The sequence below is a fragment of the Phaseolus vulgaris genome, chromosome 9 (assembly GCF_000499845.2).
Source record: "Phaseolus vulgaris cultivar G19833 chromosome 9, P. vulgaris v2.0, whole genome shotgun sequence".
In the NCBI taxonomy this organism is placed as follows: Eukaryota; Viridiplantae; Streptophyta; class Magnoliopsida; order Fabales; family Fabaceae; genus Phaseolus; species Phaseolus vulgaris.
In genome coordinates, this window is record NC_023751.2 from 12,027,385 (window position 1) to 12,053,888 (window position 26,504).

General features: G+C 37.8%; 3 protein-coding genes across 4 annotated transcripts; all 3 read right to left on the reverse strand.

Annotated features, from left to right (window-relative positions):
- Positions 1–3,187: 3,187 nt before the first annotated feature.
- On the reverse strand, positions 3,188–5,658 carry LOC137821500 (putative receptor protein kinase ZmPK1). The gene has a single exon (XM_068626119.1). It carries the CDS (start codon positions 5,644–5,646, stop codon positions 3,244–3,246), a length of 2,403 nt encoding a protein of 800 aa, XP_068482220.1. The 5' UTR covers positions 5,647–5,658; the 3' UTR covers positions 3,188–3,243.
- Positions 5,659–16,178: 10,520 nt separating this feature from the next.
- LOC137821307 (protein MRG2-like) lies at positions 16,179–20,958 on the reverse strand. 2 transcript variants are annotated; one of them, XM_068625826.1, is made up of 10 exons: positions 20,544–20,958; positions 20,407–20,463; positions 20,292–20,305; positions 20,063–20,208; positions 18,178–18,227; positions 17,858–17,962; positions 17,607–17,686; positions 17,014–17,183; positions 16,625–16,709; positions 16,179–16,516 (listed from the first exon to the last, which is right to left on the reverse strand). In XM_068625826.1, the coding sequence occupies exons 1-10, from the start codon at positions 20,784–20,786 to the stop codon at positions 16,435–16,437; spliced, it is 1,032 nt and encodes a 343-aa protein (XP_068481927.1). In that variant the 5' UTR covers positions 20,787–20,958; the 3' UTR covers positions 16,179–16,434. The 2 variants fall into 2 exon arrangements, with proteins under 2 accessions (XP_068481927.1, XP_068481928.1); XM_068625827.1 differs by having other exon boundaries at positions 18,178–18,218; positions 20,544–20,953.
- Positions 20,959–24,086: 3,128 nt separating this feature from the next.
- On the reverse strand, positions 24,087–25,052 carry LOC137820284 (F-box protein GID2). Its single transcript, XM_068624270.1, has one exon. It carries the CDS (start codon positions 24,857–24,859, stop codon positions 24,332–24,334), a length of 528 nt encoding a protein of 175 aa, XP_068480371.1. The 5' UTR covers positions 24,860–25,052; the 3' UTR covers positions 24,087–24,331.
- Between the last annotated feature and the right edge of the window lie 1,452 nt (positions 25,053–26,504).

Consider the following 26,504-nt stretch of genomic DNA (forward strand, 5'->3'; position numbering starts at 1 on the left):
CGCTTCAAGGCGTCAAAATTACATATTAATTAAACTCGTGTGTAAATATTTGTATGTAATCATTTTTTGCTCACATACGAAAAAATCCGTATGTAATCATTTTTATTCTTATATATGGAAAAATCTATATGTAATACTTTTGTTCGTACATACGAAACAATCCGTATGTAATGTCTATTTACATACTGAATTAAATTCGTATGTAAATATCTGTATGTAATGCTCACTTTACATATGGATTTAGATCTATATGTAATAATCGGTATGTAAATATTTTTTGTAGTGAATTTTTTGTCACCTTCTTTTAAATTATTGTTTTTTATAAAAAAATTTCATGTTAGACATTACTATGCTACTTGATATTTCAGTTAGGCTGACACTTCAAGTAACAACAATCATTTGTCATCACATGAAAAATATATTATTATCTTGTAGTGTTTTTTTTTTAACAAATGTTTTTTAATTTTATCTTTATTAATATATCTTATTTTATTATTTTATTTTTAAAATTTAAAATTATGAGCAAAACATTTTGTCATTTCATATGAATCACTTAAAAATAAATTTATTTTTTAAATTATTGTTAATATGTAGTTTTTATGTACAAAGTCTTTCTTTTTCAATTACTCAAGCAAATACTAAAAAAATATTAATAAATATTAATAGAGATTTATTTTTACATTATCAAATATTAAAACTTCATTTAAGTTATTTATTCAATGTTGTGGTTTTCCTAATCAAACCATCCGTTAGGAACATGTTTAGTGAGTTTTTTTAAAATACCAAGAAAAACCATATTTAATGGAAAATTTTCAAGAACCTTATAAAATTCCATCAATTTTATAATCTTTGTAAAATACAGTTTCAGAACTTATTTAAGAATTTCAAAACCCATGATATTAAAATAATTCTTTCTATTCTCCACATGATAAATAAAATGTGTATAGTATTGGTAATTCTGGTTTCGCACTATATTTTTTAGTATCTAAATTACAATTTTATAAATTATTATTTATTATAATTTTTATTATAAAATTCAGTTGTTAAGTTAATATAGATGAAATTGAAAATGTAAAAAGGACATTGTTCAAGATTGTGGGCCGAGGTTGTACAATTATTTTGATAAAGTGAACAAGGAAAAAACTCATTTTGTAGATGTATATAAACAGCTAACAGGTTAGTATGTATTAATTCAAGCCCTTTATGCTATCTAGAGATATGCATATAAACCTCTTTCTCCTTCTCCTCTTCATCTCAACTTCATATGCAGCCACAGATACACTTCCAGAAGGTTCCTCACTTTCAGTAGAGAAACAAAGTCACACCCTTCTTTCATCCAATGGCGTTTTTTCCGCCGGCTTCTTCCAAGTTGGTGAAAACGCCTTCTGCTTCTCCGTTTGCTTCACGCGCTCAAAACAACCCACCGTTTTATGGATGGCCAACCGTGACGAACCCGTCAACGGCAAAGGCTCCTTCCTCTCACTCTGGAAAAACGGCAACCTCGTTTTGACGGATGCTGGAGGAACCGTTATCTGGGCAACCGCCACTGTTTCCTCCTCCAAACTTCATGTAAAGCTAAGAAACGATGGAAACCTCCTTCTCCTCACTTCCAAAGGCACCATCATTTGGCAAAGCTTCGATTCCCCAACCGACACCCTTCTTCCAACGCAACCACTCACGGAGCGAGTCGGCCTCGTTTCTTCAAGAAGTGCAACGAACCATTCCACGGGATTCTACAAACTTTACTACGACAACGACAACGTTAAAGTTTTTATGCAATGTTAAAGTTGATAGTTTATGCTAGTCAAGATTTTTTTTACGACTATAAGATCTTATGTTAAGATTAATTATAGATCAATATTAATCAAAACTAATATTAAGAAAAATATTTTTTGGTACTTTTAATTAAGGTTTTTTAGTCAGTGTGTAATGAAAATTATTTTTCTATTAACTATGTTGAGATTATTTATCTATTAATACACGATGAGTATGATTTTAGTTGACATTTTTCGTTAATGTTTAACAAGTTCTATTGAAGTCCTTAAATTTTTATCCATGTTTATATGAATTATTTTTTAATTAAAGTGACTTTATTTAGTTATAAGTTTAATATTTGATGACAATTGAAGCATTCCATCTAAATAAGAAAATTAAAATTCAATAAATTCAAATTATATGTTATCCAAATAAAATATTTGAAAATTAAGTAATTTGAAATAAAAATAACTCAAATTTAATATATTTAAATTTCTTATTCAAACACAAAATTAAAATATTTTGAAAGAAAAATTATTATAAGAGTTTGACTATTTTAAGGTGTATGTCATAAATAAATATTGTAACTTTATTGATAAGGGAACTCAGCTGATAAATTTACATTTGGTATCTGGGACTTAAAATTATTATTCTTGTGTGAATGAATACTACAATAAAATCATGAAATATAAACTAATTTGTAGAAATCAAAATAATTCATTGCAATAGTAACTAAATTAGAGATATTTTAGAAACTAAAAAGAAATTTGGTTTTTAAATTAGAATAATAAACAATAATAGAAACTAATTTTTTTTTTTAGTTTCTAAAATGCTCTTTATTTTAGTTTTTATTGTAACTAATTATTTTAGTCTCTAAAAATTAGTTTCTATTTCATGATTTTCTTGTAGTGGAACCATTCTCGTGAAATTTATTGAAATTTTTATAATTGTTTCTTTTCGCTATTTTCTTATCTTAATTATCATATAAAAATTATTTAGTCTATTTTGTTTTTCTTAACCTTATACGTAGACATTTTACTCTTTTGTATCCTTATCAACATAACAAACTTTATTGATTTAATCACTAGTAAGAAATTAACCCATCATAAAAAATTACAAGTGTTTCTATTGTGTAATTTTAATATTATAAAAATAGTAAAAAAAACTTATTTTTTGTAATTATTTGTTTAATATAATTTTTTATAACTTCAATATAAACTTAATAACAATTTTTTTACTTAAATAATTATTATGATAGTTAATTTTTTAATTATATGTTTTTATTCATCATTAAAAAGAAGATGGATACACATGGAAACACAACACCAGTTTCAAAATAAACAGAAGTGAAGACATGTATCTTAACCATCTAACACAATTTATACAATCACATCAAACTCTTAAACATTATTTTCCTGTACACAAACAATCTCCTTCACTTATTAAAATGACTTAGGTTCTGTGTAATCTGAGCATGGATACGATGAATTATGAGACGACACTGATTTGTGATGATCGTAGATAATCATATTGGCGGCTACATTTCTGAAGCGTTTCTAATACTTGACTCATTGTGGGTCTCTTCTCCTTTTCTTCCTCAACGCATTGCAGAGCCACTCTCACCAAAGCTTCCATCTTCTCTTCCTCATAAACTCCTTTTACATTGGGTTTCAAGACTTCACTAACCCAACCACATTCACTTTTCTTTTTATCTTTAAGCCACCCCACCATGCTGAGATGCTGTTTCTCCACTCCATTATCCCTGTCAACAACGTCCTTTGTTGCACTCTTTCCAGTTACCATTTCCAAAACAACAATTCCATAGCTATAAACATCAACTTTGGACGTGATTCGTTGGTTTAAAACCCACTCAGGAGCCATGTACCCTCTTGTTCCTCGTATCCGTGAAAAACTGGAGTATGTACTAGTATCATTTCTGTTTCGGAGCTTGGACAGCCCAAAATCCGCTACCTTTGGATGATAGTTAGAATCAAGAAGAATGTTTTGGGGCTTTACATCACAGTGTAGGATCCACTCCAAACATTCCCCGTGAACATAAGCCAACCCTCTTGCTGTACCTAGCGCAATGTCAAACCTTTTGGTCCAGTCCAATTCATCGGACTCCATATTTTGTGCTAGAGACCCATTTTCCATGTACTCATACACCAATAGTCTATGTTTTCCCTCAGCGCAATACCCCCACATCTCGATCAAATTCATATGGTTAAGCCTTCCAATGCTGCTTACTTCTGCGAGGAAATCTTCTTCTCCTTCGTTAGCATCCTTGAGTCTCTTCACAGCCGCAACTCTTTGATCCAACAACACACCTTTGAATACAACCCCTCCTGCACCCCTTCCTATCTCCTCGCGAAACCCTTTGGTGGCTTGTTTCAGTTCAGAATAACTGAACTTTCTGAAACCAGTCATTGCCAAATGATAGACTCCTCTATCCACACCAGAGTATTTTCGCTCCCTTGTTCTCACCACAAAAAAACAAATAACAAATATGCACAAAACTTCAAAAGCCCCCACTCCTCCTACAAACCAAAGCAAGAACTTAACGTATCTGTTTTCATGACTCATGACATAAGCTCTCTCAAGCTGCATCGTCCTCGAACTCGAAGAACAATCAAGACTGTGGTCATCTGTGGATCCTTCAAAAGAATATGAACTATTTGCTGGCAGTTTCAAGTACAAATCAGCGTTGAAATACGGTGTCCGATACGCATTCCGCAACTGCAACTTCGGGTAACAAGTATAAGTGCCTCTGCCAGAGACATATGTATACTGAATACCTTTACAGTTGCATAATTGAAGGCATAAATCCTGACACTGACGGAGAGTGTAATTTGTCATAATCCCAGACTCATAGCCATATAACTCCACGTTGCTTATATACAAAAACCGAGACTCGTCTTTGTTGCAAAGCGTAGAGAATTTCGGTTCACATCCATAAGACCAATCGTGATCATTCCTCCACTGATACCCGGGAAGGCAAGAGCACTTCACACTATAATTTTGATGATAAGAGCACAAACTGTTAGGGCCACAAATACCATGAATAGAACACGGTCTTGCTTTGGCTTGCCACGTAGTAGACCATTTTTCTCCACCGTGTCTGCGACTATAAACACGAATGTTTCCATCATGATCAAGCACTAATCTTCTTTGGATCACAGTGCCAAAATCAGATGTCACAAAAGATAAATCATCTGAAGAACTAAAATTGCCGAGTGTGTCCATAACCGCAACTCGACTGTTGTTGAAAGTGGAACGTCCAGCGTCCCAAGTGGCCAACCATGGATCTGGCCAGTAAAGGCCGGAAACTTCAGGACCATCGTAAAGAAGACGAAGAATGTTGTCGTTGTCGAAGAAGAAGGTGTAGAAACCGGAGGACTTGTTGGTCTCGCTCGTAGAAGAGACCAGTTTGGCATTTCTCGTGAACACTTGTTGAGGCAAAAGCGTGTCCGTAGGGAAATCAAAGCTCTGCCAGATGACGACACCGCCAGCCTTGGTTTCACGCAGAACGAGGTTGCCAGTGTCGTCGAGAAACAGTTGCACAGACGACAGTGAAACGGTGTTTGTGGACCAAACGTGGGATTCGTCAGCGTCCTTTAAGGCAAGGTTGCCGTTGTTAAGAAGGGAAAGCTTCGAGCCCTTGCCGTTTACGGGGTAGTCACGGTTCGCCATCCATACGACGGTTGCATTCCGGGTTTGGCAGTTGGGTTGGGAGAACCAAACTGCGAAGGAATATGCGTTTTGGCCAACGGCATAGAAACCGCCACAGAAGATTGCATTTGGTGAGAGCATAACATCATTGGGGTCCTCCACTGAGAGGGATGAACCTTGGTGCAGGATTTGTACTGCTAAAGATGAAAGTTGCAGAGACATAATAAGAGGGAGAAGGATGAACCACATGGTAACAACTTAGTGAAAAGTAATAATTCACCTTCATCACTCTCAATGTATATATATATTTCTTCTGCTTGCAATGCTGTCTATAACAGTCCCTTTCATCTGATGAGTTGACTATTTATTTAGCTTCATATATAAATAGTTGCTTCCTGGTTTTGGCATTGGCTTGGTTCTACTTCCCTGCGCAGTCTCTTTGACAAGGACATTTATATTCTCATTAAAGGAATCATAGGATATGTTCAGAATCAGTTTCAAAACTTACTCTTAATCAACAAAAAGAATATAATCCAGAACACATCATATTCTAACCGTCACACATAAAATATATCATCATGTTTAACGTTTTATTATTTTTGTCATACATATCACTGTCTTCTTTTCAAGACAACCATCAAGGAATCTTTTATTCTGGAATAGTCTCATGAACATGATCATACATAATCGCAAGTGAATGTATAATAATTAGAATAAATAGTTTGTACGATAGTGTAAGAATTTTACACTCTTATTCAAATAATGAACTGAAACAAATTTATTGACTTGACATTGATAATAATGATAATAACTGTTTTAAAGATTATACAAACCACAAATTTTAATTGACGACTTTTGATACCATGAAATTAGAGAGTATTCCATTACGTGAGAAAGACAAGGTGAAAAGAGGACAATGGACAGTTGAGGAAGATAACAAACTCTCCTTTGCAAACGGTGTCTCATCATCCCAAGAATGTTGGTGAGTCCCCCTTTAGATATTAAATTTTATTAATTTAACTTTAATATCATAGCAAGTTTTGGATAAATTAAACAGAATAATTTTATTAATTAATATAAAATATCGCATTTTTATTTATAGAAATATGTTTTGGTCTGCTTAGTAAAAGCTTATAATCTGCCTTTTGGGTTTTCCATGTTAAATATAAAATTATTCTAATTTAATTTTTGAATTATCTAAATTTAATATATAGTCATTGAATAAAACAACTCAAAAAGATTTTAAATTACTCTAATTAGAACACTGTTTAGATGATATTTTTTTCTATCAAGAGGATATTGTTGTGAAATATTTATCAGTAAGGGGCGTAGAGTTGAACTCAGATACTATTTTCTAACATAATTTATTTATATTCAAAGTTTAATGATTAAGATTTAAATACTATACATCATAAAAAGATTTAATAATAATAATAATAATCTACTTCATGACTACATTTAATAATAATAATCATCTTATTAAGATTAAAATACTTCATAGTTCAATAACAGTGAGGAATAATTGGGAGACGTGATAACCATATTCATGGTGATTTGTGATCAATTATTATGATCACGACATTTTTTAAAGAAATCTAGGTGAATGATTTCATAGTTTAGTTTAAATTTGTAAGTTTGTTAATCTCCATTTTCTATGTACAAATTCTCATATTGCATTCCATCAATTTAAATAAGCATTAATTTTCGAAAATAACTTTAATAACTCTTTTTCATTCAAACACAGGCTTAGTCACTTCAAAGACCAGAAACTTTGATATCAATATCATGAACTTTATTCTAGACAGTATCCAAAGGCGAATATACTTCGATCCGTGGGGGCCAATATGATTTTCATTCATATAAATAAATTTTATATATATATATATATATTAGATAATAAAGTATAATTGATATCATATGATATAATGATTAGTTATATGATAATTATTTTTTTAAAAATAATATGCTTTTCCTTTATAGTTTATATAAAAATAATAGCCTTCTTTTATATTTTAAACAAATATTTTTGTTTATATTTTTTTGTAAAGACAATTTGTTCTTTCATTTTTTTTATTAACTATTTGAGAATTACTTATATTTTTTACGGTATTTTAAAAAAATAGTTATTACTATTTTAAATGTTATAAATTATTGCATGCGTGATTAAACACTTTACCTTTTTGTTTTATTTTGATCATATTTTAAAAAAAAACATCATAAAAAATATCATCTATCAACTATTTTGATTATATGTTACAGTTTAGACATAGTTAGGAATATTATATAGGAGATTAACAATTTGAATTATGATACACACCCACAATTATTATACACTCCTAGATGATGCATAAATTCAGATATGTTGCATGTAACTTTAGGTGAAATAAACCTATTAAAATTCGAAAAAAATATTTTCAAGGCAATGATAGCTTTTTTTTTTTTCTTATTTTCAACCATAAAGTGGAAAATTCTTCTTACATGGTTAATGATTAACATTATCATAAAGTATGAAATGATAATTAATTTAATATATTTTTTTAAACATAATTATTAGAATTCTTTTAGAGAGAAAAAGTTATTGGTAGCATAGAACACTAATTAGTAATGTTTATAATATTATTTTTAATATTTAATCTTATTAATAAATAACTTATTTTAATAAATTAATAATATAATTTATGTTTAATTATATTTATAAAAAAAATTATATATAATAAATTATTTTTATTTATTTTTGGTTACCCCATCTATTATATAGTCTGATACCCCTGGGTGGAAAGAAATGTTTGACTTACTAAACTTTCTCATTTTATGAGATCCCTAGAAGATATGGAATCGGGATTCTGTTTATAACACTTTCTCACTTTTCTTATCTCAGAAGAGGACATTACTTTTCCAATTACAAAAAAAAATGACTTTCTTTTTCATTTTGTTCTGAACGAAAACCCACGAATAGATAACTTATAACTTGGATTTTAATAAACTAAACTAAGGAAATTCTACTTACCCTTTTTTATCATACAAAATAACTATATACGAATATTTAAAAAATCTAAATTTTCAAATCTAATTCTTAATTATCCAAATTCATACTTTGGATTTTAAATTCAATTCATTCAAATGTACAATGGATTTGGATTAGGGTTTTTTCTTCCTGCACTCCCACAACTTTCTAAATCCCAAAACTGACCTTGACCTTTTATTTGAAAAAGGACACCATGGTTATCAAAAATCAGGATATGGGAGTGTGCTACAAATTCATCAATCCAGAACTCAATCATTTTTTTTTTCCAAATGAGGGGTGTAATGGAAGTAATTTTTGCATAAATTATTGATTTCTAGATTGCTGAATCCGGAAGCCTAATTTTGTTATGGATTAGTGAATCCAAAATGTTTATTTTTAATTATGGATTTCTGAATTCATAATGCATATTTCTGTTACGGATTGGTGGATCCAGAGTATTTTTTGAAAGATGAATTTTTGAATGTAAAATGCATATTTGGAATTACGGATTGGTGAATCCAAATTTTTTCTGGATTCCATAATCCAAAATGCAAAAAAATAAATATAGTTCAAGTGCATTTTAGGGTTTTTAAAACATAATAGGGAGAGTTTGGTGTTTGCATAACATTGTGGGAGTGCAGGAAGAAACTGTTTAAGATTGAATGCATTTTTGGATTATCCAAAATAGATTAAGTCGACCCGGACTTACGTTGAGCTTAGTCAATCAAGGCCCAAATCGAGTTAAGTCGGCCCAAGCCCAAGTCTGGTCCACATTGAGCCAAGATGACATAGGACCAGGATCCATGTCGACCCGAGTCGGCCTGAAACCAGGTAGAAACTATTTAGCTCGTGCCCAGGTCCAGCCAAGTCAAGCCGACCTAGGTGGAGTAGATTTTGGTGTGTCGAGGTCAACCCTACTCAGCCCAAGCCCATAACAACCCGAGTTAGCCCAGGTCCTGGTGGAGCCGAGTCCACCCAGACCTATGTCGAGCCGAGTTTGTCCAGGCCCAAGTCAAATCGTCCTAGGCCCAACTCAAGTTACGCAGGCCTATGTCTAGGTCGAGCCGAGTTGGCAAAGACCCAGGTCAAGTCAGTCTAAATACATGTTAAGTCGATCAAATTGACTTGTGCCCAGGTCAAGCTAAGTTGGTCTGAGCCTAGATTAAGTCACTCAGGTCCAAGTCAAGTAGAGTCGGCCCGAGTCCAGGTCAAGTTGAGTCAGCTTGATCTAGGTCAAGCCAAGTCGACTTGAGATGTGTCGAGCCGAATCGGCCTAGTACCAGGTCAAGCCGTGTCAGACCCAGGTTTAACTCGAGCCGAGTTGTCCCGAGCCTAGGTCAAGACTAGTATGGCCAGGACAACCCAAGTCGCCCAAGGTTCTGGTGGAGTTGAGTCGACTTGGATCCATGTTGAGCCGAGTCTGTCCAGAACCAAGTCAAGTCATGTCGATCTAGGCCCATGTCAAGTCGTTTCAGCTTGGGCCCAATTCGAACCAGTCAACTCAAGCCCAGATCAAGCAAAATCAGCTTGTGCCCCAGTCAAGCTAAATTGGCCTAAGCCTATGTTAAGTCACTCGGATCCAGTTCAAGCTAAGTGGGCCCGGATCCAAGTCAAGTCGAGTCGGCCTAGTTCAAGTCAAGCCGAGTCGACTTAGTCCAGGTAACGCCGAGTCATCCTAGGTTGTGTCAAACCAAGTCGATTGGGGGCCATGTCAAGTCGAAACGGTCTAAGACCAAGTCAAGTCGTGTCAGGTTTGGGTTAAGGTCGAGTCGAGTCAGCTTAAACCTAGGTTAAGACTAGACGACCGGAGCCCGGGTCAAGTTGGCCTGGGCCCATGTCGTGTTGATTTGACCTGGACCCATGTTGAGCTAAATCTACCCAGGTTAAGCTAAATTAGGTAGGGCCCAGGTCGAGCCAAGTCGACTCGAGTCCATGTGGATGTGAGTAATCAGTTCGGGCCAAGGTCGAGTTAGTCTGGGCCCACATCAAGCCGAATTGACCTAGTACCAGGTTAATCAGTGACACACCCAGGTTTTGGTCGAGCCGAGTTAGCCCGAACCCAGGTCGAGCTAAAGTGGGTAGGGCCTAGGTCATGTCGGTCAAGGTCCAAGTTGAGCTGAGTCGGATGGGATCCAAGTTGAGCAGAGTCAGCCCAAATCCAAGTTAAACTGAGTCAACCAAGGACCAGGTCGACCTAAATCGGCCTGGGCCTAAGTTGAGGTGGCTCGAGTCCAAATCGAGCCGAGTTGACCCGAGTCTAAGTCGAGCCAAGTTAGCCATAACGAACACAACTTCATGATCTTCCAAGTTCATCCTCATATACTTACAAAAAAAATTTCCAAGTTCAACATTGGAGTAAGAGTCATTTTGCAACTACCCACCATTCACAATATCGGTCATTTGTCGACCAGGTCTAGGTCAAGCCTAGTCAGTCTAGTCCATGTTAAGTCGAGTCAGCCTAGTCCAGATTAAGTCGAGTCGGCCTAGAACCGCTAAGCTCGACATCGACCCGGGACCGCTAAGCTCGACAATGGCCCCAGCCCGCACCAAATCAATATCGACTCAACATCAGCATGGCCCACTTGGCTCGACATCGTCCCGGGCTCGCTCGCCCCGATATCGGCACGGGTTCGCTAAGCTCGACATCAGCCCCAGCCCGCACGAATCAATATCGACCCAGGCCCAAACGACTCGACATCAGCCCTGATCGTAATAACTTGACATCGGTAGGGACCCGAACAACTCAAAATTGTCTCGAGCCCGCACGACATTGGCCTCAGCCTGCACGACTCGACATTGGACAAGGCCCGCTTGTCTAGACATCATCCCGAGTCCGCTCGGCTCGACATCAGCCTAGGCAACTCGACATCGGCCTGAGCTCGCTCGACTCGACATCGGTCTGGGCCCGCTCGACTCGACATCGGTATGGGCTCGCTCGACTTGACAATCGCCAGGGTCTAAACGCCTCAAAATTGTCCCAGGCCTGCACGACAGAACATCGTCCTAGGCCCACACAACTCGACATCAGCCCCAGCCCGCATGACTCGACAACAGTCGGGCCTGAACGACTCAACATCGGTATGGGCCCACTTGGCTCGACATCGGCCACGGCATGAACGATTCAACATCGGTCCGAGCCTGCACAGTTCGACATCGGCCCGGACCCGCACGACTAGACATCGATCTAGGCTCGAACGACTCAAAATTGTCCAAGGGCCGCACGACATTGGCTCGGGCCCGCTCGACTTGACATCGACCTGGGTGCACTTGGCTCGTCATCGGCTCGGTCCTGCTTGCCTCGACAACTGTCTGAGCCCACTCGGCTCAACATCGGCCCAGGCCCGCTTGTCTCGACATCAACCCGGGTCCGCTCGACATGTCATCGACCTGGGCAACTAGACATCGGCTTGGGCCCGGACGACTAAACATCGTCCTAGCCTTGCTCGACTTGACTTTGGCGCAAGCCTGCTTGGCTCGACATGGGCCTTACACTACTCAAAATTTCCCCAGGCCTGCATAAGTGAACATCGGCCCGGGCGCGCAAGACTCGACATCGGCCCGGTTCTGCTCTGCTCGACATCAGCCTTAGCCCGCACGAACCAATATCAACTCGACATCTGTCTGGGCCCACTTGGCTCTACATCGTCCAGACCCGCTCGGCTCGACATCGGCCCAGGCCCGCTAAACTCAACATCAATATGAGCCCGAATGACTCAAAAATTGTCTTAGGCCTGCGTGACTGAACATCAGCCCGGGCCAACACTATTTGACATCGGCCCCAGCCCGCACGACTCGACAACGATCGGTCCTAAACGACTCGACATCAACCCGGGCCCCCTCAACTCGACATTGGCCTTAACGACTCGACATCGACCCGGGCTCGCTCGACTCAACATCGGCTTGGGCCCACTTGGCTCGACAACCGCCCCGTCCCGCTTGGCTCTACATTGTTCGGCCCAAACGACTCGACATCGGCCCAGGCCCGAACGACTCGACATCGGTCAGGTGCCTGAATGACTTGACATCGGCCCAGGCCCACTCAACTCGACATCGGTCTGGGCCCGAACGACTCAAAATTGTCCTGAGTTCGCACGACTGAACATTGCCCCAGGCTCGCACAACTCGACATCGGCCTGTGCCCGCTCGACTTGACATTCGCCCGAGCATGAACGACTCAAAATTGTCCCAGACTTGCACGACTGAACATCGACCCGGGCCCACACGACTCTACATCAGCCCCAGCCCGCATGACTCAACAGCAGTCGGGCCTGAACGACTCGACATCGGTCTGGTCCCACTTGGCTCGACATCGACCCGGTTCCGCTCGGCTCGACATCGGCTACGACATGAACGATTCAACATCGGCCCGAGCCCGCACAGTTTGACATCGGCCCGGGCCCGCACGACTAGACATCGATCTGGGCCCGAATGACTCAAAATTGTCCCAGGTCCGCACGACATTGGCTCAGGCCCGCTCGACTCGACATCGACCTGGGCGCACTTGGCTCGTAATCGGCTCGACAACTGTCTGAGCCCACTCGGCTCAACATCGGCCCAGGCCCGCTTGTCTCGACATCAACCCGGGTCCGCTCGACACGTCATCGACCTGGGCAACTAGACATCGGCTTGGGCCCGGACGACTAAACATCATCCTAGCCTTGCTCGACTTGACTTTGGCGCGAGCCTACTTGGCTCGACATGGGCCTTAGACAACTCAAAATTGCCCCAGACCTGCACGACTCGACATCGGCCCGGGCTCGCAAGACTCAACATCGGCCTGATTTCGCTCTACTCGATATCGACTCAAGATTGCTAAGCTCGCCATCGGCCTTAGCCCGCACGAATCAATATTGACTCGACATCTGTCTGGGCCCACTTGGCTCTACATTGTCCAAGCCCGCTCGTCTCGACATCGACCCGGGCCCACTAAACTCGACATCAATATGGGCTCAAACGACTCAAAATTGTCTTAAGCCTGCACGACTGAACATCAGCCCGGGCCCACACTATTTGACATCGGCTTCAGCCCGCACGACTCGACAACGGTCGGTCCTGAACGACTCGACATTGGCCTTGGCCTGAACAATTCGACATCGACCCCAGCCTGAACGACTTGACATCGACCCGGGCCCACTCGACTTGACATCGGCCCAGGCCCGCTCGACTCGACATTGGCTTGGGCCCGCTCGACTCGACATCGATCTGGGCCCGAACGACTCAAAATTGTCCCAAGCCTGCACGACTGAACATCGAACCGGGCCTGCACGACTCTACATTGGCCCGGGCCCGCTCGACTCGACACCGGTCTGGGCGCACTTGGCTTAACATCAGCCTGGTACCGCTCGGCTCGAGATCACTAAACTCGACATTAGCCTTAGCCCACACGAATCAATATTGACTCGACATCGGCCTGGGCCCACTTGGCTCGACAACGGCCAGGTCCCACTTGACTCTACATCGTCTGAGCCCGCTCAGCTCGACTCGACATCGGTCTGGTCCCGAACAACTCGAAATTGTCCCAGGCCTGCACGACTGAACATTAGCCTGGGCTCGCACTATTCGACATCGGCCTCAGCCCGCACGACTCAACACCGGTCTGGTTCCGCTCGGCTCGAGATCGCTAAGCTCGACATCGGCCTTAGCCTGCACGAATCAATATCGACTCGACATCAACCTAAGCCCACTTGGTTGTACATCGTTCGGGCCCGCTCGGCTCGACATCAACCCCATCTCGCAAGAATCAAAATCAAAATCAACCAGGGCCCAAACGACTCGACATCGGCCCAGGCCCGAACGACTCGACATCGGTCGGGTGCCTGAATGACTCGACATCGGCCTGGGCCAGCTCGACTCGACATCGGCCTGGGCCAGCTCGACTCGACATCGGTCTGGGCCTGAACGACTCAAAATTGTCCTGAGTTCGCACGACTCGACATTGGCCCTAGACCGCACGACTCGACATCGATCGGCCCGAACGACTCGACATCAGCTCGGGCCCAAACGACTCGACATCGGCTCGAACCCAAACGACTCAACATTGGCTCGGGCCCGCTTGACTCGACATCGGGTTGGGCCTACTTGGCTCGACATCGGCCCGATCCCACTTGGCTCGACATCGGTCCGAGCCCGCTCGGTTTGACATCGGCCCAGGCCCGCTTGTCTCTACATCCCGAGTCTGCTCGGCTCAACATCGGCCTGGGACTGGACGACTGGACATTGTCCTAGCCTTGCTCGACTTGACTTAGGCCCGAGCCTGCTTGGCTCGACATGGGCCTGGGCCCAAACGACTCAACATGGGCTCGGGCCCAAACGGATCGACATCGACCTGGGCCCACGCGACTCAACATTCGCCCGAGCCTGCTCAGCTCGACATTGTCCCGAGCTCGCTCGACTTAGTATCAGCCTTGGCCCGCCCAGCTCGACAACAACCTGGACCTCCACTTGCTCGGCTCGACATCGGCCTAGGCCAGCTCGACTCGACATTAGCCTGGCCCGATCGTCTAGATATCAGCCCGAGCACGCTTGACTAAATATCGAACCCGAAAGACTCAGCTCGACATGAGCGTGGACTGGCTCGACTAGACATTGGCATGGGCCAACTCGGGTCGACTCAATATCGGCCACTCAGCTCGACTTGGTCCAGGGTTGACTCGGCTCGACTTTGACCCGAAATAACTTGGCTCACCTTTGGCTCATACCGACTCAATTCGACTTGGGCTCAAGTCAAAATCCAACCCAAAATGCAATTTGGATAATTCAAAAATGTATCCAATCCATATCCAATTAAATGGATTGGATTTAAAATCCAAAAATATGAATTTGGATTTGAGATAAATTCATTTGAATGGATTAAAACTAATATGGATTTGGATAATATCCAATTAAATGGATTGGACTTAAAATCCGAAAAGATGGATTTGGATTTGAGATAAATCCATTTGAATGAATTAAAACTAATATGAATCCACGATTGACTCGGCTCGACTTTGACCCGAAATAACTTGGCTCACCTTTGGCTCATACCGACTCAATTCGACTTGGGCAAGTCAAAATCCAACCCAAAATGCAATTTGGATAATTCAAAAATGTATCCAATCCATATCCAATTAAGTGGATTGGATTTAAAATCCAAAAATATGAATTTGGATTTGAGATAAATTCATTTGAATGGATTAAAACTAATATGGATTTGGATAATATCCAATTAAATGGATTAGACTTAAAATCCGAAAAGATGGATTTGGATTTGAGATAAATCCATTTGAATGAATTAAAACTAATATGAATCCACGATTGACTCGGCTCGACTTTGACCCGAAATGACTTAGCTCAACTTTGGCTCATACCGACTCAATTCGACTTGGGCCCAAGTCAAAATCCAACCCAAAATGCAATTTGGATAATCCAAAAATGTATCTAATCCATATCCAATTAAATGGATTGGATTTAAAATCCAAAAATATGGATTTGGATTTGAGATAAATTCATTTGAATGGATTAAAACTAATATGAATTTGGATAATATCCAATTAAATGGATTGGATTTAAAATCCAAAAAGATGGATTTGGATTTGAGATAAATCCATTTGAATGAATTAAAACTAATATGAATTTGGATAATTATGGATTAGATTTTGTAATTTGGATTTTTTATCCACCCTTATTAGGAAGTTAGGAAAGTACAATTTGATTTTTAAGAGCATGGATTGAACTTTGAACCTACGGCCATTATTTGGAAAACATTAAAATCTGAAACAAAACTCAGAAAATCAACTGGTGTTTAAAATTAAGGATCAGTTAGCATTTTCCTTCCACGATTAGTACACCCTCCTACCCTCTAACAACACGATTTCCCAAAACAAGGTTTATACTTACCAAATCAAATTTCACATCATATTGGTAGAAATAAAGGCAAAGTGCAATTGTCAGAAACATTCTATACCAGCAGCAGCTCTGTGAAACTATGTACAAAGCAAAATCAATTGCTGCCGACAAGCCTAATCACCTTATTTGTTGGAGCTGATCTTAATATCTTCAGCAACATGATAAGTAGAAAGGAAAAATGTGCTCTGGTTTTTTTGCAAGAACCTGCAAACATAAAGTGGATACTTATGCATTAAAATTTGTTAGTAAGATGTCAACTCAGTCAACGGAGTTATTTTCTCGTTTAAATATATTAGGAAAGAACATTGGAACCTGAGAAAGTCAAGTAATTGTGCCTGAAGCCCTATCAACGTCTCCTCTTCAATGCTAGCGTGGAACAATAACTCGGGCAACTTAACTTCAAAATTCAATTTCAGAAAAAATGAGGCACCAATAATTAGAATCGTTAAGCATAATAATAATAATAACAACAACAACAATAAACATAATAAAGATCTACAAGATGCAGGTTTGACAGAAACATAAGCACATAGAAATAAACTTGTGTAAGGCTGAACCAAAACGGGCAGCATTTTGCTGTCCACTCAGAGCAGAATAACCACATCACCGTCTGTATTTCCATTACAACTTGATGAAACAATAAGCTAAACTTGAAACCCGTCATATAGTAAGTTTGTCTGGTGGCAGACAATCGAGCATACCAAAGAGGCGTAACAAATGCTCGGCCCCATATATAGCAGAAGGAAAGACATTGGCTGGACAAGCTTCTTGGTACTGTTGGCGCTCGGTCTTGTACAACAGCATCACTGGCAGTGCTTTATCAAAGTAACTACACAATCCTTTCATGATTTCTTCAACTGAATCAGCCATCCTATTTCAAATAGTAGCGATAAGAACAGTGAGTAAAAAATATAGATTGTAGTTGTACAAAAAAATAGAGAGCTGGAGTAGTAATGAAATTCAAGAAGCTAAAAAATTACAGTGCTTAAGAAGCAGATTGCCCACAGACTAATCAAACTGAAACCTTCCACTTCAATATGCATTGACCGGCCCAAAAATCAAAATTGTATTCCAAAAGAATACTTAAAAATAAGTGTAAATGATTAGTGAATAGGCTATGAGGAAGGGGGTTTATTCTAAATAATAGTAACTTAAAATATTGCTGGCTCCAGGTTTCCGTTCAAACTTGTTTACTGTTTGAAATAATTTTGCACACACTTCACTTCCCAAAATAGAAAAAAGATATTTCTACATCAAGCTTAAAGAATGGAGGGGTGTGTCAGCATAAACTTACGAGCCACATTTCTTCAATCTGTAATCAAAATAATTTTTCAATATGTCTTTCACATTAGGAGAACGAGGAAGTTTAACGAGCTGCATAGGAAAAAACATACATTCAACAATTTGAAATTGACTTCTCGAAAATAAAACTGTGTTCTGCAACTATTAACAAACTAAATATGCATATCCACTTGCTCCTAGAGAAAATGAAGCACTCAGTAATCGTCATAAATTATATTAATATATTCAAGATGATCTCGCTACCTTGCCGAGATGGGTAATAAACTCGCTATCATCAACTAATTGTTTCTTCAGTGTTGGAGGAATTTGAATGCTGACAAGCTTGTCAGGATCAAGAGCAGGTTTTAGCTACAAATAATCAAGCAATAAAATCAACTAAACTGATACTTCTAGGAAAAAATAATTGTGGAGAATCATCGCCTTACCTCCTCACGGGACAAAACATCAATAAAAAAGGTTTGCAATGAATAACACACGAATTCCAACTAATCTGACTAACAATTTGCATTGATGTTGAAGAGTTACGTAAACTTTATAAATTAAAATTTACAATGGGAGAGTACCTTGATGACAGATTCATTCCGTCGCTTCCTGCCTCTTGAAACTGCATTTTCTTTTCCCGAAACATCTCAGAAGTATTAGGAACACAGACTAAGTAAAAGTTTAATTTTACATATTGCATCAGGTCACAAACCATAAAAGTCCTTTTAATTTACAGCATAAACTACAATAATAACTAAATGCAAACAAGGAATGCAATGAGTATTACATCAAATGACAACCAACTTTTAAGTAAAGAGAAGATCTTAACACAGACACGAGGCGTTGCACATGGCCAGATCTATGTTGAGTTGTCTGTGTGATGGTCCAAACAAGCACAATGATTTGTTGTCATTGGCCCCAATATTTGCTTACAAATTCCTCATGGAATGCAATATTGTTAAAGATAAGTCATTATATTTTACATATTACCTAATTAGACGGGTAATATAAATTGTGTTATTTTGGAGATCACCCCACCAAATAAAGTGGCAGTGGTAACTATTAATGAAAATTCAAGAGAATTACTTTTCACAAATTCTTAGACATAGACTGCTTGGATGTTGCTTGTAGTAGTTTATTGAAAAAGGGCCTAAAATTATTTATTGTAATTAGTGAAAGTAAAGAGTCTAAGTGTTAGGATATAGGTATGGAACTTGAGACTTAATTGAAAGTATGGGATTCTAAAGTGGGGTTTACAAGGTCTTGAGCTCTCCAACTACAACAGTTAGCTTTTGTGGTGTGGTTCTCCCAATATTATTTTCAGTATGGTGTGATCCATAAGAAATAAGCTCATCGCTCTTCTATGCCCTTATTAACTCACCTTTATTGGGTATTGTGACTAATTCAAAACAACAAAGCCTTATATCTCTAACATGAGATTGACTAAATGAATCATACGATGTCATTCAATATATTACTTATCATGAGATTCCACAGGAAGACTTCGTCCATGTCCTTGGTATCTCTTTCCTCTTCACAGGACCACAAATCATACAATCAACTTTTCTCACCAGTATCTCTCGTGGCCCTCTTTGTATGTGTCTAAACTACCTTAACCAATATACTGACATTAAAAAAAGTCAAAGGGAAATAATATTTTCCTCATAGCAGAAATCTTTTTGGTTCAACTAGGATACTATAAAAAGTTAACTTATATGTGGGTGTAATTATGTATATAGATTGAGAAAAGAACAACCAGTTTGATGACAACCCCCAACTGCTCATGTTACCATCAAGTAATGTCAATTAATCCCCAATTCCCCACAGGCCCAAACATGAGAGGTTCCCAATTCCTGAACATGGTGAAGGTCCTCAACAAACTCTTTCTTACCATGCATATTGATTATTGTGTATAGAAATGCCTCTGTAGAAACGAATTAGAGAGCATCATTCAAGAACTACTTCGCTTCTAATCCTACAAAAAAAATGCATAAACTCGAAAAATCCTCATCATCAGCCTCATCCCAGTTAGAGAAATTAGTTGGTGGTTCTAGACTACTGAAGTTCCCGTTAATCTTTACAAGATACATAATCAAGTGTTATTAATTCTTTCTCATAAATTATAAAATTGAATATATACACAGACATTAGTTGGTACCATGAACAAGTGGTGTTCCAAACAACCAAATAATTTCTCCCTCGGCATACACAAAAGACATTGAGTAACCTGCAACTCATACTGCGCCAAGAAAACTATGATGAACCTTTTGGTAGGATTCCTAAATGGCAAGTCAGACAACATCAACCTCTGCACTCTCCTGCTGAGACAGCACATGCATAATCTAATTATAGTGCTATGTCTCTAATTAAGTTGACTTTTACACAGTCGCAACCTACACTAGAGACAAGAAACATGGGAAGTCATTGGGATTGAAGCAATAAAAGTGCAGAAGAGAACTGTCTGACCGTTAGTACTCTTGGATTTAGCCAGAGGACCACGTGGGGCTTTCGGATTCTTATCAATGCCATGCTTCTCATCAAGGGCATGTTTTTTGCGCATATTTTCCTCGGTGTGCTTCATCAAACGATCCATTCCAACCCATTCATCCCAACTGCAGCAAAAAATAAACACTTGAGAACCAAGCCAGAACCTCCCAATAGAACGTTGAACAAGACAATATATATTCACGCTCACCTTTTTTTCCAACCCTGAAAATAAAAAAGAAAAAAAAAATACAATTTAAGAGAAGAAATAAGATTGAGAAAATGTTAAGGGAAGAGTAAAGAGAGAGAAACATTGAGAAGATTACGAGATAATGAACGAGGAACTGCCATCCTTCAGTGTTGTTGTACTCAACTTGCCTAACCTTTTAAACAAGGCAAAGACTTGGGTTTCAAGAATGATACTTTTGAAATTTGGGGTAAAAGAGAAAAAGAAGAAGGAAACCTTGGCTATATAAAGATAATTAGAGTGAGTGGCTAAGAGCTTCTCTCCTTCGGCGTAGGGAGCAGGAAGGGAGATATGGTTGTCAGTTTCAGTCTGAGTGCTGCTGCTGCTATTGCTATGGCTGCTGTTGCTATTGCTATTGCTGCTATCGCTATTGCTGCTATCGCTATTGCTGCTATCGCTATTGCTGCTATCGCTATTGTCGGTAACCTCAGTGCTTGTCTTGGAAATCCCCATTTTCATTACTTCCTCTTTCGATCAGATTCAATGCTTTTCTTTCTCTCTTCTTCCCTTCCCAAAGAAAAAAGAATCAATTTCTTACTTTCTTTCCTTCCCCCTCCTTAAACCCAAACCCAAACCCAAAACCAACCAAGATATATTTTCTTTCTATTGGGTCAACTACGCCACACTTTATCTCAATCCAAATAAATTCAATGTTTTACCGTTGTTAACCTAAAATTAATCACAATTTGATTTAAATGCATTCTCTCCCATTTATTAAGCCCCACATATTTTATCTTTTGTTGCTATCAATTCATATATTCTCATTAGCAATTTTTTTTATAAAAACATTTTACCTTCAGCTGTTAACAACTTCCGCACACACATTAACTCATTTAATAAAATCTACACATTTAAGGTATTTTTTTTTATAGTAACTTGGTTTAAATATGTTTTATAACTTTAAATTTAAGCTTGTTTTTATCTTTGTATCTATAATTTGAAACGATCTATTTTAAGACAAATATATATATATGGTTGGTGTTATTATTTCATCCAAATTTAAAAATTTTACTTTAATAATATTAATAAAATGTATTGCATATGGCCAGATGAAATTAAAATATGATTAAAGATTAAACTAGTTCGTAGTAACTGAAGTTTTCTAAACAAACAACAATGTTGTGCTTTTGAAAAGGATTCAGTTACGTTGTTTAACGTAACTCAAATGCAAACATGTTTTTAGTCTTTCCCATAAACTCTTCTGAAAAAAAACAGCATGTGATAATATTTTAATGAATTAAATATGTTTTTCTTAATGTACTATAACCAATTTGATTTTCGTTTTTTATTTAAACTTTAAATTATTTAAATACTTGTAGTATAAAAATGATATAAAAAAACAACAAATTTCCAAAAAAAATTGATAATCTTTAAAAAATTAATAATCATTTTACACTGACTTATTTCAATTATTTTTATATTAATAAAATCAAATTTTATATTGGACGAAAAACATTATAAGAAATTTTATTATAATAATAAAAAATAAAAAAATTCTCATGTAAAGGGTACTTGCGGTCTGATTTAGTTCAAAATTTTATTAAAAAACCATTTGAAAAAACACATAAATCTGTGATTTAATTTTAATTTAATAAAGTCTTAATCAAAATATTATTTTATGAATTGATTGGATAATATCTATGATTTGATTGGATAATATCTATGATTTTTGTAATAAGAAATAGTTTTTAAAATTACTATAAAATTATCAAGAATTTTACAATAAAAAATTATTAAATAAAAAGATCTATCATAAATTTTATTTTATTTTTATATAACCATTATTCATATTCATAATTTCAACTTTAATTTATTAATAAATTACATAATCTTATACTTAAACATTACAATATAATTTTACTATAATGATTTAATGAAAATAAATAAACTACAATTCCAGTACCATCAAATCTTAAAACAACTGTCAATAATCACTTCCATGAATATTTGTTAATTGGGCCACAATAGAATTTTTGTTTTAGAGCATAGTTTTATTGAAATATATAATTCAGAAGGTATAATTTTTAGATAATTTGAATAATTTGTTTTAATATAACAAAAATTATACACTTATGTTATGAAAGAGAAAAGATGTAAAAATTGGTAATATTAGTTTTTAAGATATATAGTTAATATGTCTATTACATTCATTGTCGTCCGATTGATTTTAGAATGAGATGTGTTATTCCGAAGGTCTAAAACTAAATATTTTTTTTTCATGAATTTGCTAACTCTATTTACGGCTTTCGATTTGATCTCTCGGTCTGAGCTTTCAGTTTAGACTTGGTTAACTGTATTTCTTAATTCTCAGTTTTACAAGGCAATGTTAAAGTCAGAATCAATTTTAGATAATTATCCGATAAAATCACTCTACTTACCTCTTGGTTTGGTTATCTATTTATAATGCTCTCTTTATTGAGATTAAAACCTATTTGAATTTTTTCTTTTTGTACTTAATATTTATTAAACACATACTTATACTTTCGTTACAAGATGAATATTAAGTTATTTGCATCAGTTAATTTTATATTTAAACTAATTAACAATTACTGGGACATAAGAAAAAGTGAGTGAAACATAATTTGATAACTGAAAAATAGTTTATATGTTGAAAAAATAACATCTCCCAAAATAAAGTCATGAATCTGTGGAGAAGGTGTGGGTAATCCGTTGTTTCTTTCTTGTTGGAGCAAGTTCCCATGTTCGCATTCCCGGGTTCACCACATGGAAGTCATTACTTGGGTCTTTCTTCATGAGAACTGAGTGCAAAGTAAGCAAGTCCTGCACGCTGTTGGGTGACTTTCAGGCTGCTTCTGAAAGCTGGTGTCGGTTAACAGAGTCATTTGTTTTTTCATCTACTATTTCCAATTTCAATTGCGAAGTGCGTTCGGTTTTTTGCAACAATACAATCTAAACGATGTTTGAGCCAACATTAAACCAATTTTCCTTTTACTCTTTCATAGTTTTTTCCATCGTAAAAGATCATCATTACCGCTGTAAATTTTAGGAAAAAATATCTATGTGAACCTGTTAGGACACGGAATGATTCTGTTGCTATTGCCTAATGAGAAAGGAACATGGTTGTTCCTGGATAGTAATATTACCTAGTTGACCAAATTGTAGCACTCCTCCAACAAAACCGGTTTCATGATTTAGATTCTTGACCTTCCCAAATTCCGAATCTAATTCACTTGTTTAGTGGAAAAGTTTTCGTAAAGAGTGTAACTTAAACGTCCTTGTAAGAATGAAAAAAGCAAAGGTAAAAGTGGAGGAAAAAACAATATATTCGTCCAAGAGAGTCTGTCCGTGTTCAGTTCAGTGATCTAATACTACAATATTGGTACAGCATGAAAAAATACAGTGGGGGAAACAAATAATAGGGATCCCCGTAGCGACAAATATCGTCCCTCAAGAAAATTTTGGCTTTTGCAGAAGCAATAGAAGTGCAAACTCATTCGTGTGTCATTTACCCATTGGGCCGAAGTAAGAGCCAGAAAACATAGGCAGTAGCAGACATTTATTACAGAACAAGAAGACCTCAGCCTCTGTCTCCTTGTGCCTATTCGGAAAAAACACCCTCAGGACCGCCAATCACTCCTCCTTCCACTCCTTTCGGCAATTCCACCCCACCACACCCAATTTCTTATTCCGTACACTCCCAAATCCCCCTCTTTCCCCTCAGATCCAAACCCTAATCTATTCTTCCAACCCCCAAAACAAGAACTTTAAAACATCATCGTAATGATAACACTTCGGAGATACACATACATACTAATATTCATATATATATATATATATAATATATTATTAATGGAATCAAAGTACATACATACAGGTTACAAAACACATCCAGCTTAGACTAATTGCCTGAATTAAAAGCAGATCTGGCAACTGAAATCTAAAAATCGCACCAAATAAAAAAAAGGGTCGAAAGCCGAAATTAGGTTTAGAAAAAACAACACGTCGAATGGATTATGGATTATGGATAATGGAATAATGAGCAATCATCTGGTTCGGTTATTGAAATTCATCTTCTCGTAGTAGCGAATGGAGAGAAGTGAAAGAGAGAGGTGAACCTCGTCCTTCCCCAAACGCAGAGGCTTCGATCGAATGACCTGGGGGATGGTAGGGCCCCACGGCGAGGAGGAGGAGGACGAGGAGGAGGATGATGTCTGAGGCTTGGAGAGAGGGAAGAGATAAAGCGCGTGAAGGCGGCGGAAGCCACCGAGGGCAAGGACCACCGATCGCAGCTGTTGCTCCCCGCATCCAGTGTTGGCCCACTGCTTCGTGCAGATCAGTTCCCAGAGCCTCTCGTCCTGCGCCGTCTTGTGCCACTGCTTGTTCACACACCCCGCCATCGCCAGCGTACGCGCGTCCACGTGCTTCAACACCTCGAACAGCAGGTTGTCGTCGAAACGCCCCAACCCCTCCACGCGCTCCACCACGTCCTCCTCCTCAAGTAGCACCGCCTTGGCCTTCTTCATCTTGGTCTCCTCCTGGCGGGAGGTGGCGGAGGGAAGTGGACGCTTCATCGGTGTGAAAGGGAAAGAGGGTTTGCGGTTTGTCTGTGGCGGTGACAGAAAGTTAGGCGCTTGATGAAGGAAGAGGAAAGGGGTGCTAGAGAGGGAGAATAAATAAATAAAAGGGGTGAGAAGATAACGGTAACGGAATTGAGAGAGTTGGGATTTAGTGGGAAAGGATGGGGTAATGGGGCAGGTGAAGTAAAGGTTAAGGTTAGGGGGGTGCACCTGCTTTTGATGGTTTTCGAAGACGACAAAGAGAGAAATGAATGCGTTTCGATTCTTTTATGTGATGGACACTTTTGTCCTCATCCTTCTGGCTTTGTCTTTATGTTCCTATTCGCCTTCTAACCGGGGGAATCGATGAATTAATGAAAAGATAGTGGTGCTGTGGTGCTGTGCTTCTGCTGGTCGTGGTGGGTGGGTTTCAACTGTGAAGGTTAATGTGAATCTGAATCAACTATCATCTTCTCTCTACACTCTACACTCTTCCTCTTCCTAACCAACCACCCCCACACTTTCCTCTCAATTTCAACCTCCTAATAATATCTCCCTAATCTATACAAAATCTTATCCACAAAATTAACATCTTCTTTTACTCCAAAATATATATATATATACTCTTTCATTTAGTATATACAAGTCGTACGCAAAATTTGCATATCAAAAATAAATCCAGCAAAACTAATAAATAATGGAAAGAGACTTACTATTACTAAACGCGTTATATTTTTAGTTTATATGTAAATTATATTATTTATGATAAAACAGAAAAAATAATCTAAAAAAATGACCCAGGATCCAATTTGAAATAAAAGATATAACATAATGCTAGAAAACACATACGTGGTTCATTCAAAATTAAAAAACACATACCCGGTCTTCATTACTTAAAACAAATCATATAATGCTAGAAATGATTGAACATTAACATAAAAAAATAAGGTTCTTAGTCACAAATCCAAAAAATAATAACAATAATAAAAAGAAAGAAAGCATATAACACTATAAATAATTTGATTATTTCTCTTCATTTCATGTTTAAAAGGTCTTACTCGGTTAAATCTATTTGTGATATTAGGGAGAACTTATGAATATCATGATAGTTACCTTCTTCCCATAACAAGCAGGTGGAAAACACGAATTCGTTAGTTGTCAGCACATTTATTTTCTGCTAATGGTGAATTTTATCTACCGTCATCTATAAGAGCATTTTTTTGTTATTTTTAAAATTAACCCTATGTTTGACATAGTCTAATATTAATATTCATGAATTTGTTTAAGAAAAATTAAACGTTATTTATAATTACTTGATAGTACATGAAATCTACTTCGATATATCATTTGACTTTTCAAAATAGTACGTGGCATATGTGCATATTGCTTAATTTTCCGCTCCATAGTATAAAAAATAATTACTATTATATTATTAGTTAAGTTGTTCACCTTCTGTCCCATGTGGGTTTTCGTTAACATCACCCACAGATATCGTGGTGGATGAAAAAAGTTTTTGATATTTTAAGTGTCTTTATGCTTCCATATACTGATTAATAATTATCACAATGCGTTTGAATATTATCTTTTTTAATTTTGATAGACGAATTCATGATATATAATGATCGTATTCGAAGGATTATATGTTTTTAATTTCAAATTT

Bases quoted from the DNA above. Each gene is read 5' to 3' on its own strand.
- LOC137820284 (XM_068624270.1), bottom strand. From the start codon at position 24,859: ATGAAGCGTCCACTTCCCTCCGCCACCTCCCGCCAGGAGGAGACCAAG.
- LOC137821307 (XM_068625826.1), bottom strand. From the start codon at position 20,786: ATGAAAATGGGGATTTCCAAGACAAGCACTGAGGTTACCGACAATAGC. The intron at 18,228-20,062 runs GTCAGACAGTTC...TTTCGGGAAAAG, and splicing joins TAAATCCAAGAGTACTAACG to AAAATGCAGTTTCAAGAGGC. The intron at 16,710-17,013 runs GTATGCTCGATT...TGAATTTTGAAG, and splicing joins GCATTTGTTACGCCTCTTTG to TTAAGTTGCCCGAGTTATTG.
- LOC137821500 (XM_068626119.1), bottom strand. From the start codon at position 5,646: ATGTCTCTGCAACTTTCATCTTTAGCAGTACAAATCCTGCACCAAGGT.